We start from the raw sequence: 14368 nt of genomic DNA, 5'->3' as shown, positions 1-14368 counted from the left end.
GGCTCCTGTTTCTGATGTATTTAAAAAAAAAAAACTGTTTAGTTTTTGTCTTTTGCTAGTTGCCCTTCAAATTCTTTTTTGGGCTTCCTAATTATACCTAATTATACCTTGACTTAACAGAGTTTGTTCCTTTCTATTTTCCTTAGTGGGATTTGATCTCCAGTTTTTAAAAGTTGTCTTTTTATCTGTAAATGTCTCTTTTACTCTGTTTAGCCATGATGGCATTTTTAGTCCTATTTCATTTTTTTTTTTAATGAGGAGGTATAGATATAATTTGAGCCTTTATTATGGTGTTTTTTAAAAATTTCCTTGCAGTTTGCAGGCATTTCAGTCTTATGACAGTTCTTTTTAATTTCTGTTTAACTAGTTTCCTCATTTCTGTATAGATCACCTTTAAGTTAAATGGTTCTATGGTGTGTTATTTTGGTATTTTCTCTCTACAGAGATGTTAAATTTAATTACATTACGGTTGCTAGTACTGAACAGTTCAGCTATATTCCCCTCTTGGACAAGATCTTTTGCTTCACTTGGGACTAAATTGAGAATTGCCTCTCCCCTTCTAGGTTCCAGGACTAACTGCTCCAAGAAGTAGTCATTAATTTTATCTCTGTATCCCATCCTGAGGTGACATGTTCCTAGTCTACATGGGGATAGTTGAAATACTCCATTATTACTGGGCTTTGTTTTATTATTCTCTGTAATGTTCCTGAGGCACTTAAAATCTTTCAATATTTAGGTGTCTGCCCTCCTGTAGTGTAACTGAATGGAACTCTTTTGCATGACTTTCTCTTCCGTTCCTATCTGTAATTTATCAGCTTCTGTCCTCTTCTCTTTGAGGATATAGAATATCCCCTTTAATAAATCCTCCCCTAAGGGATGCGTCTGTCTGGACCATGTGTTCCTTCACACGTCAACACTCCCCTAAGCCTTAGTTTAAAACTCCTCTATGAGCTTTTTAATTTTACGTGCCAGAAGTCTGGTTCCGTTTTGGTTTAGGTGGAGCCCATCCTTCGTGTATAGTCTCATTTGTTCCTAAAATGTTCCCAATTCCAAATAAACCTAAATCCCTCCTTCCAACACTGTCTGATCCATGCATTGAGACCATGCAGCTCTGCCTGTCTAACTGGACCTGCACATGGAACTGGAAGCAATTCAGAGAATAGTACCGTGGAGGTCGTGGACTTGCATCTCTTGCCTAGTAACCTAAATTTGGCCTTCAGGACTTCTCTCCTACCTTTCCTTATGTAATTGGTGTCTACATATACCACAACCACTGGCTCTTCTCCAGCACATAAGTCTGTCTAGATGTCTTGAGAGATCCACAACCTTCCCACTTGACAGGCAATTCATCAGGGAGTTCTCCCAGTCATCACAAACCCAACTCTCTCTCTTTCTAATAAATCCTGCATTACTATTGCCTGTCTCTTCCAAATAACTTGGGGTCACCTCCGTCAGAGGAGGATCCTCAGTGCGAGGCAATATCATGACATCATCTGAAAGGCGGATCCCCAACTATGGGAATGTTTCCCTCTGCTCCAGCTTTACATAGTCCTTCCCCAAGACTTTGATCCTCCTCTGCAGCACAGAAGCTGCCAGATTAGGGGGTGGGACTGCTCTGCTGTGTCCCAGAAAGTCTCACCTATGTACTGCTGTCTTCCTTAGCACCTGCAGTTTAACCACTCTGGTCTCATGAGCCCATACGTGGTCTCTGAGGGCCATGAGCTCCTTGCACTAAATGCATACATACGCCACCTGCCCACAAGGCAGCTAATCATACATGCTGCATTCTTTGCAATAAACTGAATAGCCCCCACTCTGCTGCTGTTCTTGTGCTTCATTGTTTTTACTCTTGCAGGATTTGGGGATATTTTGGCGGAAGGGTGGTTGTGTTTGTGTTCTGTGCGGAGGAGGGGATTGGAGGGGTCAGTTATTGGCCTAAGTTTAGAGAATATTTATTAGGTGTATCTGGCTCTTATGCTCCTGCTCTAATCTCCCTCCAAAAACTGTTTGCTGTCCTTGTTTGCTAGGTCCTCTAGTCACTTAAGGGCTGGCTGTTCTCCCTGAGTTAGCCATGCCCCCTTTTCAAGAGATCCTAAAGGGATCAGGGCTCAATGGATGAAAGACTAACCCCTCTCTAGGAAGCTATCAGCCTAGGCCAAGGGTGGGCAAACTATGGTCTGCAAGGCAGATCCGGGTCAGGCTCCCGGAAGCCACAGCATGGTCCTGCTCCAGCCAGGGCATAGGGTCGGGGACTGTATCACACGGCTCTTGAAACCCACGGCATGGCCCCGCTCCAGCTCCTACGCTCTCCAATGGCCCCCTCTGGCGCTCCAATAGGAGCTGCAGGGGCGGTGCCTACAGACGCGGAGGCGTGCAGAGCCGCCTGGCTGCCCCACCACATAGGAGCTAGAGAAAGGGCATGCTACTGCTTCTGGGAGCTGCTTGAGGTAAGCTCCGCTGCACCCCTAAGCCTCTCTCCATGCACCAATCCTCTGCCTCAGCCATGATCCTGATCCCCAAGCCCCTCGATCCCAGCCCAGAACACCCTCCTGCACCCCAAACCCCTCATTCCGAGCCCGCACCCCCAGCTGGAGCCCTCACCCCCGTACTCCACTCTCCCAGCCCCCATTCCTCTCGCACCCTGAATTCCTCATTTCTAGTCCCACCCCAGAGCTTGCACCCCCAACCAGGGCCCTCACCCCCTCCTGCACCCCAGCCCTAATTTTGTGAGCATTCATGGCCCACCATACAATTTCTATTCCCAGATGTGGCCCTCAGGCCAAAAAATTTGCCCACCCCTGGCCTCGGGTAAGCACACTGCCTGCTAAGTAGACCACACTATACACTTCAGTCAAGAAGGCACACAACAGACAGATGTCAAACTCACCCCAAGGGTCACCTAGTCACTCCTTCACCTGAAGAGAACTCCCTCTCAAAACTGCCCTGTTCATTACTCCTGTGTTGGGGAACTCTCTGGCAATGTTGTTGTTACAGTTCTGGGCTGATCTGATACCAGTGTTCCAGTGACAGGATGTAGATTCTCTAGGAATGACAATATCCTTGTTGAAATTCAGCATTATAGTACAAACTGGCTTACGAGCTTTTGATAAAATGTAAATAGTCCAGAAAGAATTTGGTTTTTCACAAATAGCAAAGTTTAGCTGTGATAACTTACTAAATTGTTTTAATACAATTAAAATTAACCCCACAAAAATGAATTTAAATTATAATTTATCTCAGCCAGTTTATTTTAAAACAAGTTTTGTGTTTTATAAATGACAAGTGCAATAAGTAGTTGTCTTTTTGTGTTTTGGAGCAATGAAATATTTAAGCTATTTTGCAAGGTGATACAAAAAACTTGAGTTACTGCAACAGCTGCACTGCCTGTTTTCCTGTGGCTTGATTTCCCTTTTTATCTCATTTTGTGCAACTGAAGACTTGTCAGCATTTGTTTCATGTAGTGCACTGGATTGAAAGCCCCTTAAAATGAACAGAGTAAAAGAGAGAAGGACTTCTGGAGTGACGTTTTTCATTCCTTCGTTACATAATGTCCTCGGCTCAATTTTTGTCTTCACACACTCTCTCTAAACAGATCCACTGGAAGTCAGTGGGAGTTGTATGTACATATTCAAGGGGACAGGTTTTTTTCTCTCTCAATTAAAAAACCTATTTAAGGATACAATCCCCACAAGATTCCCATTCTTAAGGTCTCAAGCATAGGAACTCCAAGCTATAAGATTTTTGGCTTTGAGGTACTAGTAGTTGAGTACAAAACACCTCTCTTCTCCTCAGAATCTTCCAGTTGTCTTCACTAGTCAAAGAAGGAGCTCACTTCAAGAGGTTCAACCAGATTTTCAGCCATCTATAAGCTTTTCTGCATGGCATAGCTAGAATGGAGAAAAAATTAGAATTGAAGTAGTGATTTTTAATTCAAAAACTCTGGAGAACTTTCTGTCCTCTTTTTAAACTTCTCAGCACTTATTGGAAAAAAGTATTAGAATTGATACTTTTTGTTTCTAGTTAATGCACTATTTTTATAGTGTTGGTTACAGAAGGATACTTAAGGTATGTCTACACTGCAGTTAAAAACCCATGACCAGCCCGTTTCAGCTGACTCAGGCTCACATGGCTTGGAGTAAGTCTATGTTTAATTGTGGCTCTGGGACCCTCCCCCTTCACAAGGTTCGAGCGCCTGGGCTCCTGCCCAAGCCAGAACATTTATACCACAATTAAACAGCCCTTTAGCCTGGGCCCAGCGAGCCTGAGTCAGCTGACCCAGGCCAGTTGAGGATTTTTAATGCAGTTTAGACATACTCTTAGGCCCTATCTAGACAAGATTTAAGTGGTGAAATGTTACATCGAGTTACATGGCTGAATTGCTAACAGGTTCTAGAACTCAGAGTCAAAGCAGTTGTACTTTAGAATGTGCTGAACTGGTCAAGGTAAGGCCTTTAATTCAACCACTTGAGCATGTTCTAAAGTACAGTTGCTTTGTCTTGATTAGAGTTCTAGAAGCTGTTAGCTATTCAGTGGGATTAACTTGGTCTGTCACAGGGGTCAGCAGTCTTTCAGAAGTGTTGTGCCGAGTCTTCATTTATTCACTCTAATTTAAGGTTTCGTGTGCCAGTAATACATTTTAATGTTTTTAGAAGGTCTCTTTCTATATCTATAATATATAACTAAACTATTGTTTTATGTAAAGTAAATAAGGTTTTGAAAATGTTTAAGAAGCTTCATTTAAAATTTAAATTAAAATGCAGAGCGCCCCAGGCCAATGGCCAGGACCCGGGCAGTGTGAGTGCCTCTGAAAATCAGCTTGCGTGCCGCAGGTTGCCTACCCCTGGTCTATCATGGCACTTATTTAAATTTTAATCGAGACAGGGAATAAAATTGCAGTTTGACTCTGGGCTTGAGTGCTTTGTAGATAACTTGAGTGTTGCTCCTAACTTGAGTTACATCCACACACACACAAGCTTTCAACTCAAGTTATCTGGCCTATCAAGGATATAGGCTAAAACTTGCATTAGCACATCTTGTCAGCTGCTAATACAGATACTCTCTGCAGTAATTGAATTGCTCTGTGTTGTCTGAGTGCTGTTTCACAGGCCTGGTCTACACTACGCGTTTAAACCGATTTTAGCAGCATTAAACAGATTTAGTACTGCACCCATCCACGCAACGAGACCCTTTATATCGATATGAAGGGCTCTTTAAACCGGTTTCTGCACTCCTCCCTGACAAGAGGAGTAGCGCTGAAATTGATATTACCATATTGGATTAGGGTTAGCGTGGCTGCAAATTGACGGTATTGGCCTCCAGGCGGTATCCCACAGTGCACCATTGTGACCGCTCTGGACAGCAATCTGAACTCGGATGCACTGGCCAGGTAGACAGGAAAAGCCCCGCTAACTTTTGAATTTCGTTTCCTGTTTGCCCAGCGTGGAGCTCTGATCAGCACGGGTGGCAATGCAGTCCCAAATCCAAAGAGAGCTCCAGCATGGACTGTACGGGAGATACTGGATCTGACCACTCTATGGGGAGACAAATCTGTTCTATCAGAGCTCCGTTCCAGAAGATGAAATGCCAAAACATTTGAAAAAAATGTCCAGGCTATGATACAGAGTCCACAGCACAGTGCTGCGTGACAAGCGTAACGGAAAGCCAAAAAATCAAATGGATGCTCATGGAGGGAGGGAGAGGGTACTGAGGACTCCAGCTATCCCACAGTCCCCAGCAGTCTCCGAAAAGTATTTGCATTCTTGGCTGAGCTCCCAATGCCTGTAGGGTCAAACACATTGTCCGGGGTGGTTCAGGGTATAGCTCGTTAATTTACCCTCCTCCCCCTCTCCCCCCTGTGAAAGAAAAGGGAAAAAAATAGTTTCTTGACTTTTTTCAATGTCACCCTATGTCTACTGCATGCTGCTGGTAGACGCGATGCTGCTGCAGTGAACAGCAATATCCTCTCCTCTCCTCTCCCCTCTCCGGTGGCAGACGGTACAATTTGACTGCAATCCGTTGTCATCATCAACCCGTGAGTGCTCCTGGCTGGCCTCAGGTGAGGTCGGCCAGGGGCGCCTGGGTAAAAATAGGAATGACTCCCAGTCATTCCCAATCGACGGTACAGAACGGCTGGTAACTGTCTTCATCATAGCAACTGGGCTCTGGGCTCCATCAGCCCCCTCCCTTTCATGTGTAAAGAAAAGATTCTGTCCTGCCTGAACTGTCATAGCAGCGGGATGCTGGGCTCCTCTCCCCCACACCGTTTAATGTCCTGCCTGGACTATCATAGCAACTGGAAGCTGCCTCCCCCTCATTTTATCTCACTAATAAGTCAGTGTTTCTTATTCCTGCATTCTTTATTACTTCATCACGCAAATGGGGGGACACTTCAACGGTAGCCCTGAGGGGTTGGGGGAGCAGGGAAGCAATGGTGGGGTTGTTGCAGGGGCACCCCCTAGAATGGCATGTAGCTCATCATTTCTGCGGGATCTGACACAGAGCCGCTGTGCTCTCTGCTTCTCTGCTCCACTGGTTCTCTAGTACACTTGCACCATATTCTAGGCAGGACTGACTCTATTTTTAGATACCATAAAGGAGGGAATGATCCAGGGAGTCATTCCCATTTTTGTCTTTGCACCCCCAGCCGACCTCAGCCAGGGGCACCCATGACAGCAGCAGATGGTACAGAACGACTGATAACCGTCTCTGCTGTCTTGCAAAGGCAAATGAATGTTGCTGTGTAGCACTGCAGTACCGCCTCTGTTAGCAACATCCAGTAGACATACAGTGACAGTAAAAAATAAAAAAAAAGCTGAACAGTCTCCATGGTTGCCGTGCTATGGCATCTGCCAGGGCAATCCAGGGAAAAAGGGCACAAGATGATTGTCTGCCGTTGCTTTCACGGAGGAAGGAAAGACATTTACCCAGAATCACCTGCGACACTGTTTTTGCACAATCATGCATCGGAGTCTCAACCCAGAATTCCAATGGGCAGGGGAGACTGCTGGAACTATGGGATAGCTACAGGATAGCTACCCACAGTGCAACGCTCCAGAAATCGACGCTAGCCTTGGACCATGGACGCACACTACCAAATTAATGTGCTTAGTGTGGCCACGTGCGCTTGACTTTATACAATCTGTTTTACAAAACCGGTTTATGTAAAATCGGAATAATCCTGTAGTGTAGACATACCAACAATGTAGTTGCTCAAGATAGCCTAATTTAAAAGGAGTTAACTCTAGGGTGACCAGGTGTCCCAATTTTATAGGGACAGTCCCGATATTCAGGGCTTCATTTTATATTGGCACCTATTACCTTCCACGCCCATCCCGATTTTTCACACTTGCTGTCTTGTCACCTTAGTTAACTCCATTAGGTACACTCAAAGTAACTGTGATTACTGTTGAAGACCTAGCCTGTGGAAAAAATGCTTATTAACCAATAGATCCGTTCCCTCTACATGATTACTTATGAGTTCTTCTACTGCATTTCAGATTTGTACACCAAATATCAATCACTTATATCTGTGTAAGATTTTTGAAGGCATTGGGTGTTGTACAGGTGTCATGGAAGACACTATCTGAAGACACTGTGATTGAAGAAATACTGAAGGAAACATAATCTGGCTTGCAGAACCTTTTCTTCTATGTACTGGTGCACTGAAAGGGAACCTCAAGCTGGTTTTGTCAGTTCTGGCAAGAAAAAAAATCTTGTTAATTGAAAATGTTTGATGTAAACTTTACTTAGATCATGAACACGGAACCCTTAGAGTAGAGCCACACTTTAAACTTTCCAGAATACCTTTGTTTCAGGTATCGTGCTATATTTTTTTGTGAAACTGACATAAAATGTCAGATTACAGAAACGTTTTATTGTAAAAACCCTTGTAATTAAACAGGTTTTCGCTTAGTTTGTAATTAATTAATTATTAAATATTATTACTTGGAGCCCCTTTCTCCTCTTCTCTGAGTGATCAGGGTACTGAGAAAAATTATTTTAATATGGTAAAGCTACAATACCGAAAACATGAGAGAGCCCAAGTCCAAAAAATCCCTCTGTACTTCTGACCTCCTTTTGCTTCATTCCCTCCCTCCCCAGCATGAACCTATAATCTTTATTTAGACCATAATTTTTTCGCTGCTGTTTGTAGGTGCTCCTGACCCAACAGCAGGTGCTAGCATAGATGATGAAAACTGTTGGCACTTGGATGAAGAACAAGTCCAGGAGCAAGTTAAACTCTTCCTCTCCCAGGGTGGATACCATGGATCAGGGAAGCAGCTCAATTTGCTTTTTGCAAAGGTAGGGGTTACGTTTGGGTCTCCTTCCTTTTTGTTTTCCTCTATCAAGCCCATATTTGATTAATTACTGAAAATGCAGTCATTTCTAAACCAATTTAAGCCTTATTAATACAGCATTATGTTACTTAGAATTCTCCATCAAAGGAGCATAACTTGATGTGCCTTAAAATCTACTTGTTTATCATAACCAGCTTTTTTTCCCCAAAGTTTTGGAGAACTGTGTGTGATATTCTTGGGGCATACATTTTAATGTAAGTACATTTCTTGTGGAAAAACTGTTCAGAACAGAAATTGCAGTGGGACATTAACAGTGATCTAAAACCATTTTTACTGTTGAACAAACTCAATGTAGTCAAGTTCTCATTTAAAACTTTTGACAATGAGATTTTTTTTTTAATAGTATATGTGTCTCAAAGAGGGAGGAGGAGTGAAAGCATAAACTTCAGTATTTCACTAGTATTATGTAGCTTCTTTTTTTAAGCTTGTATTAAGAGACCTTTTTTTGTTTCCTAGGTGCGAGAGATGTTAAAGATGAGAGACTCTAATGGCGCTCGCATGTTGACATTGATAACGGAACAGTTCATGGCTGACCCTCGTCTGTCGCTTTGGAGGCAACAAGGCACTGCAATGACTGACAAGTATAGGCAACTCTGGGATGAACTGGGTAAATGCAAAGAATTAAAATTATATGCTGTGTATGTATATGTTTCATAGATTCCAAGGCCAGAAGAGACCACTGTGATCATCTATCTGACTTCCTGTGTAACACAGGCTATCATTCCTAGAGCATGGCTTTTAGAGAACCTCTAATCTTAACTTAAAAATCAGCAATGATGGAGAATCCACAACATTGCCTGATAAATTATTCCAATGGTTAATTGCCCTCACTGTCAAGAATGTACACCTTATTTCCAGTCTGCATTTGTCTATCTTCAGCTTCCATCCATCGGATGATGATGATATACCTTTCTCTGCTAGATTGAAGAACCTATTGTTACTTCTCTTTGTTAGGCTCAAGGAGCTCAATGTGTTTAGATTATCACTATAAAGCATGTTTTCTAATCCTTTAATCATTCCCATGGCTCTTCTCTGAACCTTCTCCAATTTATCAACATCCTTCTTGAACTGTGAGCATCAGAACTGGACACAGTATTCCAGCAGCAGTCACACCGGTGCTAAATATAGAGGTAAAATAACCTCTCTACTCCTCAAGAGTCTCCTGTTTATGCACCCCAAGATCACATCTGCTATTTTGGCCACAGCCTCACAGTGGGAGCTCATGTTAAATTGATTAGCCACCATGACTCCCAAATCTTTTTCAGAGTTAGTGCTCTCCTGAATAGAGTCCCCCATCTTGTAAGAATGTCCTAAATTCTTTGTTCCTAGATGTGTATATTTACATTTAGCTGTATTAAACCATATATTGTTTGGTTGCACCCAACCATTATTTACCAAGCAATCCAGATCACTCTGAATCAGTAATCTGTCCTCTCCATTATTTACCACTTTCCCAGTTTTTGTCATTTACAAACTTTATCACAGATTGTTTTATGTCTTCTTCCAGGTCACTGATAAAAAATGTTAAATAGATTAGGGCCAAGAACTGATCCTTGCAGGACCCCACTGGAAACCTTCCCACTTGATGACTATACGCCATTTACCATTACATTTTCAGACCTTTCAGTTAGCCAGTTTTTAATCCATTTAATGTGTGCAATGCTAATTTTATATCATTGTAGTTTTTTAATCAGAATGTCTTGTGGTACCAAGTTAAATGTCTTACAGAAGTCTAAGGAATGAAGGAAGAATTGGACATTTAAAAAAGGCAGGCTTATCAGGATACTTTATAAAACTGAAACTGGTGGTCTCTGCAGGCTTAAGAGTTCATTTTAGAAGGGGCTGGAACTGTTGTGAATTTCTGGCATACAGCGAGTGGTAGAAATGGCAGCTTGGACATCTTGACTTGACGGCGAAACAAAGCTTTTGCTAAATAAAGGACATATGCTTAATTGAAAGTAACAATATAACTATATTTAAAACTAGACGAATGCATACTTTGTTGCTTATGTAGGTTGAGCTAGTAGGTGCTGGGAAGGGCTATCCTGGAACCGGCTACCCTGGAACCTGTCGCAATTTTACAGGATACTGCAGCTAAACCTATATTGTAATAAATTGTCTCGGTCACCACTCCTCTTCATTTTAAGTTTCATATCAGCAGTTTCCTCTTGACTGTGCTCATTTAATGCTACAGGCAGACGATCCTGAGCAGTTGCATTGTGACATCAGATATAATTCAGGCCTAGAGTGCACTTAAAAATTAGATTGCCCTTGCTATGTTTAGTTTGGAAAAGAGAAGACTGAGAGGGGACATGATAGCAGTTTTCAGGTATCTAAAAGGATGTCATCAGGAGGAGGAAGAAAATTTGTTCACCTTAGCCTCTAATGATAGAACAAGAAACAATGGGCTTAAACTGCAGCAAGGGAGATTTAGGTTGGACATTAGGAAAGTTCCTAACTGTCAGGGTAGTTAAACACTGGAATAAATTGCCTAGGGAGGTTGTGGAATCTCCATCTCTGGAGATATTTAAGAGTAGGTTAGATAAATGTCTATCAGGGGTGGTCTAGACAGTATTTGGTCCTGCTATGAGGGCAGGGGACTGGACTCGATGACCTCTCGAGGTCCCTTCCAATCCTAGAATCTATGAATCTATGTTGTGAAAAATTTTGTGCCTTGAGTGCCGTAGTTAGGTCAACATAACCCCAGGTGTAGATGCGGCTAAGTCTTCTGTCAACCTAGCTACTGCCTCTCAGAGAGCTGGATTAACTACAAAGATAGAAAAACTGCTTCCATTGATGTAGGAAGTGTCTAGTCTGTGGCTGTAGTGTAGTCATACCCTGAGTCAGTCATTACTTTCTAAGTAACCCTAATCCTCACTCTGCTGCCTGTGTTGGCCATGTCACCCCTTGACAATGCCCGTCTGGTGCTGCAAGTAGAAGAATCTTTGCCTGGAGCACCAAGTGGGGGCATTGTGTAGATGAATTATAACTGTTTTGTCAAAGGTAAAATGATCTTGTCTGAAGCAGTCATGGTGTGTGTAGGCAGTCACAGTGGAAATCTCCATCCTCACTTCTAATTAGGCATGATAGCTCCTGATCTGATGCAGTCTCCTCTACTTCGGTCCTGAACCCATGCACACCCTCTATCAAGGCACCTCAGTCCTGACCTGCAGTTTTATTTGCTGACTCAACCAATGGTATTGAAGTATGCAGATGACCTGGAGTGAGTGGCGAGTGGCTGGGTTACCTCTATGTCACAGTACTCCTCTATGTGTAGCACCAAATGGGCAGAGTGTGAAAATCAGGCTTTTTCCAATTTTCTGCTTGTCACCAAAATCAATAGGGCTGTTCCTACTGGTGCCTAGAATGTTCCGTGAAATTTTGGAGTTGATCAGACTGTACTTCCCCATAGTCTTAACCTGCTGACATGTGAACTTTATAAACTGCCTGTTTTCACTAGGGGTTTTACTTCAAGTTAATACTCTTTTTTCATAGTGAAGACACAGACCTGAGAGAGAAATATGAGCATTGAAGAAGACAAGGGTATTAGGAAGCCCAAAGGAAAAACAGTGATCCGCAGAATGAAAAGCAGGGTGAATATTGAGGACCAGGTATTTGTTTGTGCAACAGTGGCAAGGGAGATCTCATACAGATGCTCAGGGGTAACAAATATGATTGTACCTCCTGAAATCAGAAGCATGTCTGATTCTTTCCTTCTAGGCATGCTATATGTAAGGGTAAAACAACATATTTACCTTTTGTCTGCTCAGAGTGATCTGCTTTGAGAATGGTATATACAAATTAGAATTTTTCCCTTAAATCTATGAAGAAAATACTCGCAGTGGTGTTAATCACAGTCAAATGTTTTTTCAAATATTGTATGTTAATTAAGCTCTTGATTATTTCATTGGTTAAATAATGCTTTTGTATTGTAGTTATGAAAGACTTTAGCACATGTACAGTGTGAGTATGGGTTCTGTTTAATAACGAGTTGCTTAATTTTGTAGCCTACCAACCATTAGGCATATGAACATTTTTTCAGTTTTATTTTGGGCATTTTTTTTTAAGCTTACTGTAATAAGCTTCATTCTGTGACTGGATTGATCCTTTCATAAAAACTTAACCTATGCTTCCTGCAATGCAGTGGGCACTTGCATGGTAATTGGAATAAGAAGTTAAACAGGAGACAGAGGGTCTGTTCCCATTCAAGTCTTTAGTAAAACTCCCCTACACTTTAGCAGAAGCAGGATTGAGCCTTAAGTTTGGAGGTATTGGGCAAGACAATTTTTATTATCCTGGCATCCGTTGTGAGGCTAGCATCATTCAAAGGAGATGATACAGTGCACTGGAGGGGTCACACAAGTAATTTCTAATTTGGAGGTCTAGAATTAAGCAGCACGCTGTGTTTAAAAACAGTTAAAAGGAATATGATGAAAACAAACTCCTGAAGGAGGGTCTCCAGCATAACTAAAATATTTTCCATTAGAGATGTCAGGATTACAGATGTAGCATGTTAAGATTAGAATTATTTACTTCTGTTGATGCTAGAGACATTGATAGTGCCTATAGTGATTTGTGTGAATCATTACACTCATATGTTCAATACACCCCACCTGCTACAATGGCATATAGATAACCTTTTCAAAGTTCTGAGCTGGAATAATGTTCTTTAAATGGTACCTCAGTAAAATACGACATGCTGATTTTAGAAAGTTTAACCCTCAATTATCATTGATCAAAACTGAGAAATTGCGGCATTATTAATTATAATATGAACCCTTTGGTCTGCCATTAAATCACATTGATAAAATAGAGGAATATTGAGATGGTTATAATCCCCTGAAGTAAAAGTCTGCCGGTGCATGTTGCACTCAGTTTTCTGATTTCAATAAAAGGTCAGTCAGCCCTCTTTCTGCTCTGAAAAAATTCTCCCTATCCGTAGGTTAAAAAAGTCCCTGCAGTTTGACTTCAGTAATAATTCTCTAATATTCATCCATCAAAAATTAAATAAAAGTTGCTTCTGAGCTACGAAAGTGAAAAGATTTTCTTTCTTAATAAAAGGGGGAAATTTGACTTTGTGCCCCAGCCCAGGGATCACATTGCTGCAAGGCTTTGCTTTGGAATTAAATGCTGAGCACTGCCAGATGCCAGGCATCAAGAAGAAGCTGAGTTTTGTCGGCAAATGGGATATGTAAGTTAATTGGTGTTTTCTGCAGGCTTCTGGCTGTGAAATGAAATTGGAAGCCCTTTAGCCACATGGATAATACAGGACCTGAATACAAATGTCACATGTCACCATCAGGGCCCACTGTGAGACAATAGTGTTCCCACTCAAACACTACGCCATTACAGATCATTTAAATATGGGGATTACATTTAAACTAAAAGCCCCATTTGCCTTTTACTGCAATTTAAATGTCCTCTTAGCAAAAGCTAAGTGACAAATTAAATGAAAAAAGTGCCCACATTTTTAAAGCTGTAATGCAAAACAACCTTTTATTGCTTCTCATGTGCCACGAATGAATCATTATACTTGTCAACCCTAAACCAAGCCATAATTGGAGCAGCTACTGTTATCAAAGTGGGGCTGCTCTTGTGACAGCTTAATAAAGCTGAAACTGTTAAATTAAATCCCAGATGCTTAATCTGATGAAAGCAGTCAAGTAGAAGAATCCAAGACAAGTATCTACTACTTGGTGGAGTGATGGAGCCCAACAGCTTGTCAACACGTAGATTACAGGATCAGATTTTTTTCTGATCTCCCATTTTCAGTATCTTTTTCCACCCACTTGCCTGCCTTTGCAGTAAAGAAACTTCACGCAATTTGCATGTTTCAAAACAAACATTTCTAATAGATTTTTCCCCCCACTTGGATTTTTAAAACAATATTTAGTTCACTTTTTTAAACAAAAAAAAAAATAGTTTCTGATGGAACCAAAGGCACGATAGCTCTCCACATGTGCCCTACCCCAGGGAGGAGGGTCTGCCAAGGAGGTTCTCACTCTAAGACA

General features: G+C 41.8%; 1 protein-coding gene across 3 annotated transcripts in view; it reads left to right on the top strand.

Moving 5' to 3' along the window:
* Positions 1 to 14368, top strand: part of ZSWIM6 (zinc finger SWIM-type containing 6) — a 166874-nt gene that overhangs the window by 101515 nt on the left and 50991 nt on the right. For all 3 annotated transcript variants that reach the window (XM_030566876.1, XM_030566877.1, XM_030566878.1), the window contains exons 3-4: positions 8153 to 8301; positions 8814 to 8964. In XM_030566876.1, the coding sequence (XP_030422736.1) occupies positions 8153 to 8301; positions 8814 to 8964 (300 nt within the window). The remainder of the gene's footprint in view (positions 1 to 8152; positions 8302 to 8813; positions 8965 to 14368) is intronic.

This window comes from Gopherus evgoodei, chromosome 6 (genome assembly GCF_007399415.2).
Source record: "Gopherus evgoodei ecotype Sinaloan lineage chromosome 6, rGopEvg1_v1.p, whole genome shotgun sequence".
NCBI lineage: Eukaryota > Metazoa > Chordata > Testudines > Testudinidae > Gopherus > Gopherus evgoodei.
This window is presented reverse-complemented; position numbering and strand designations above follow the sequence as displayed.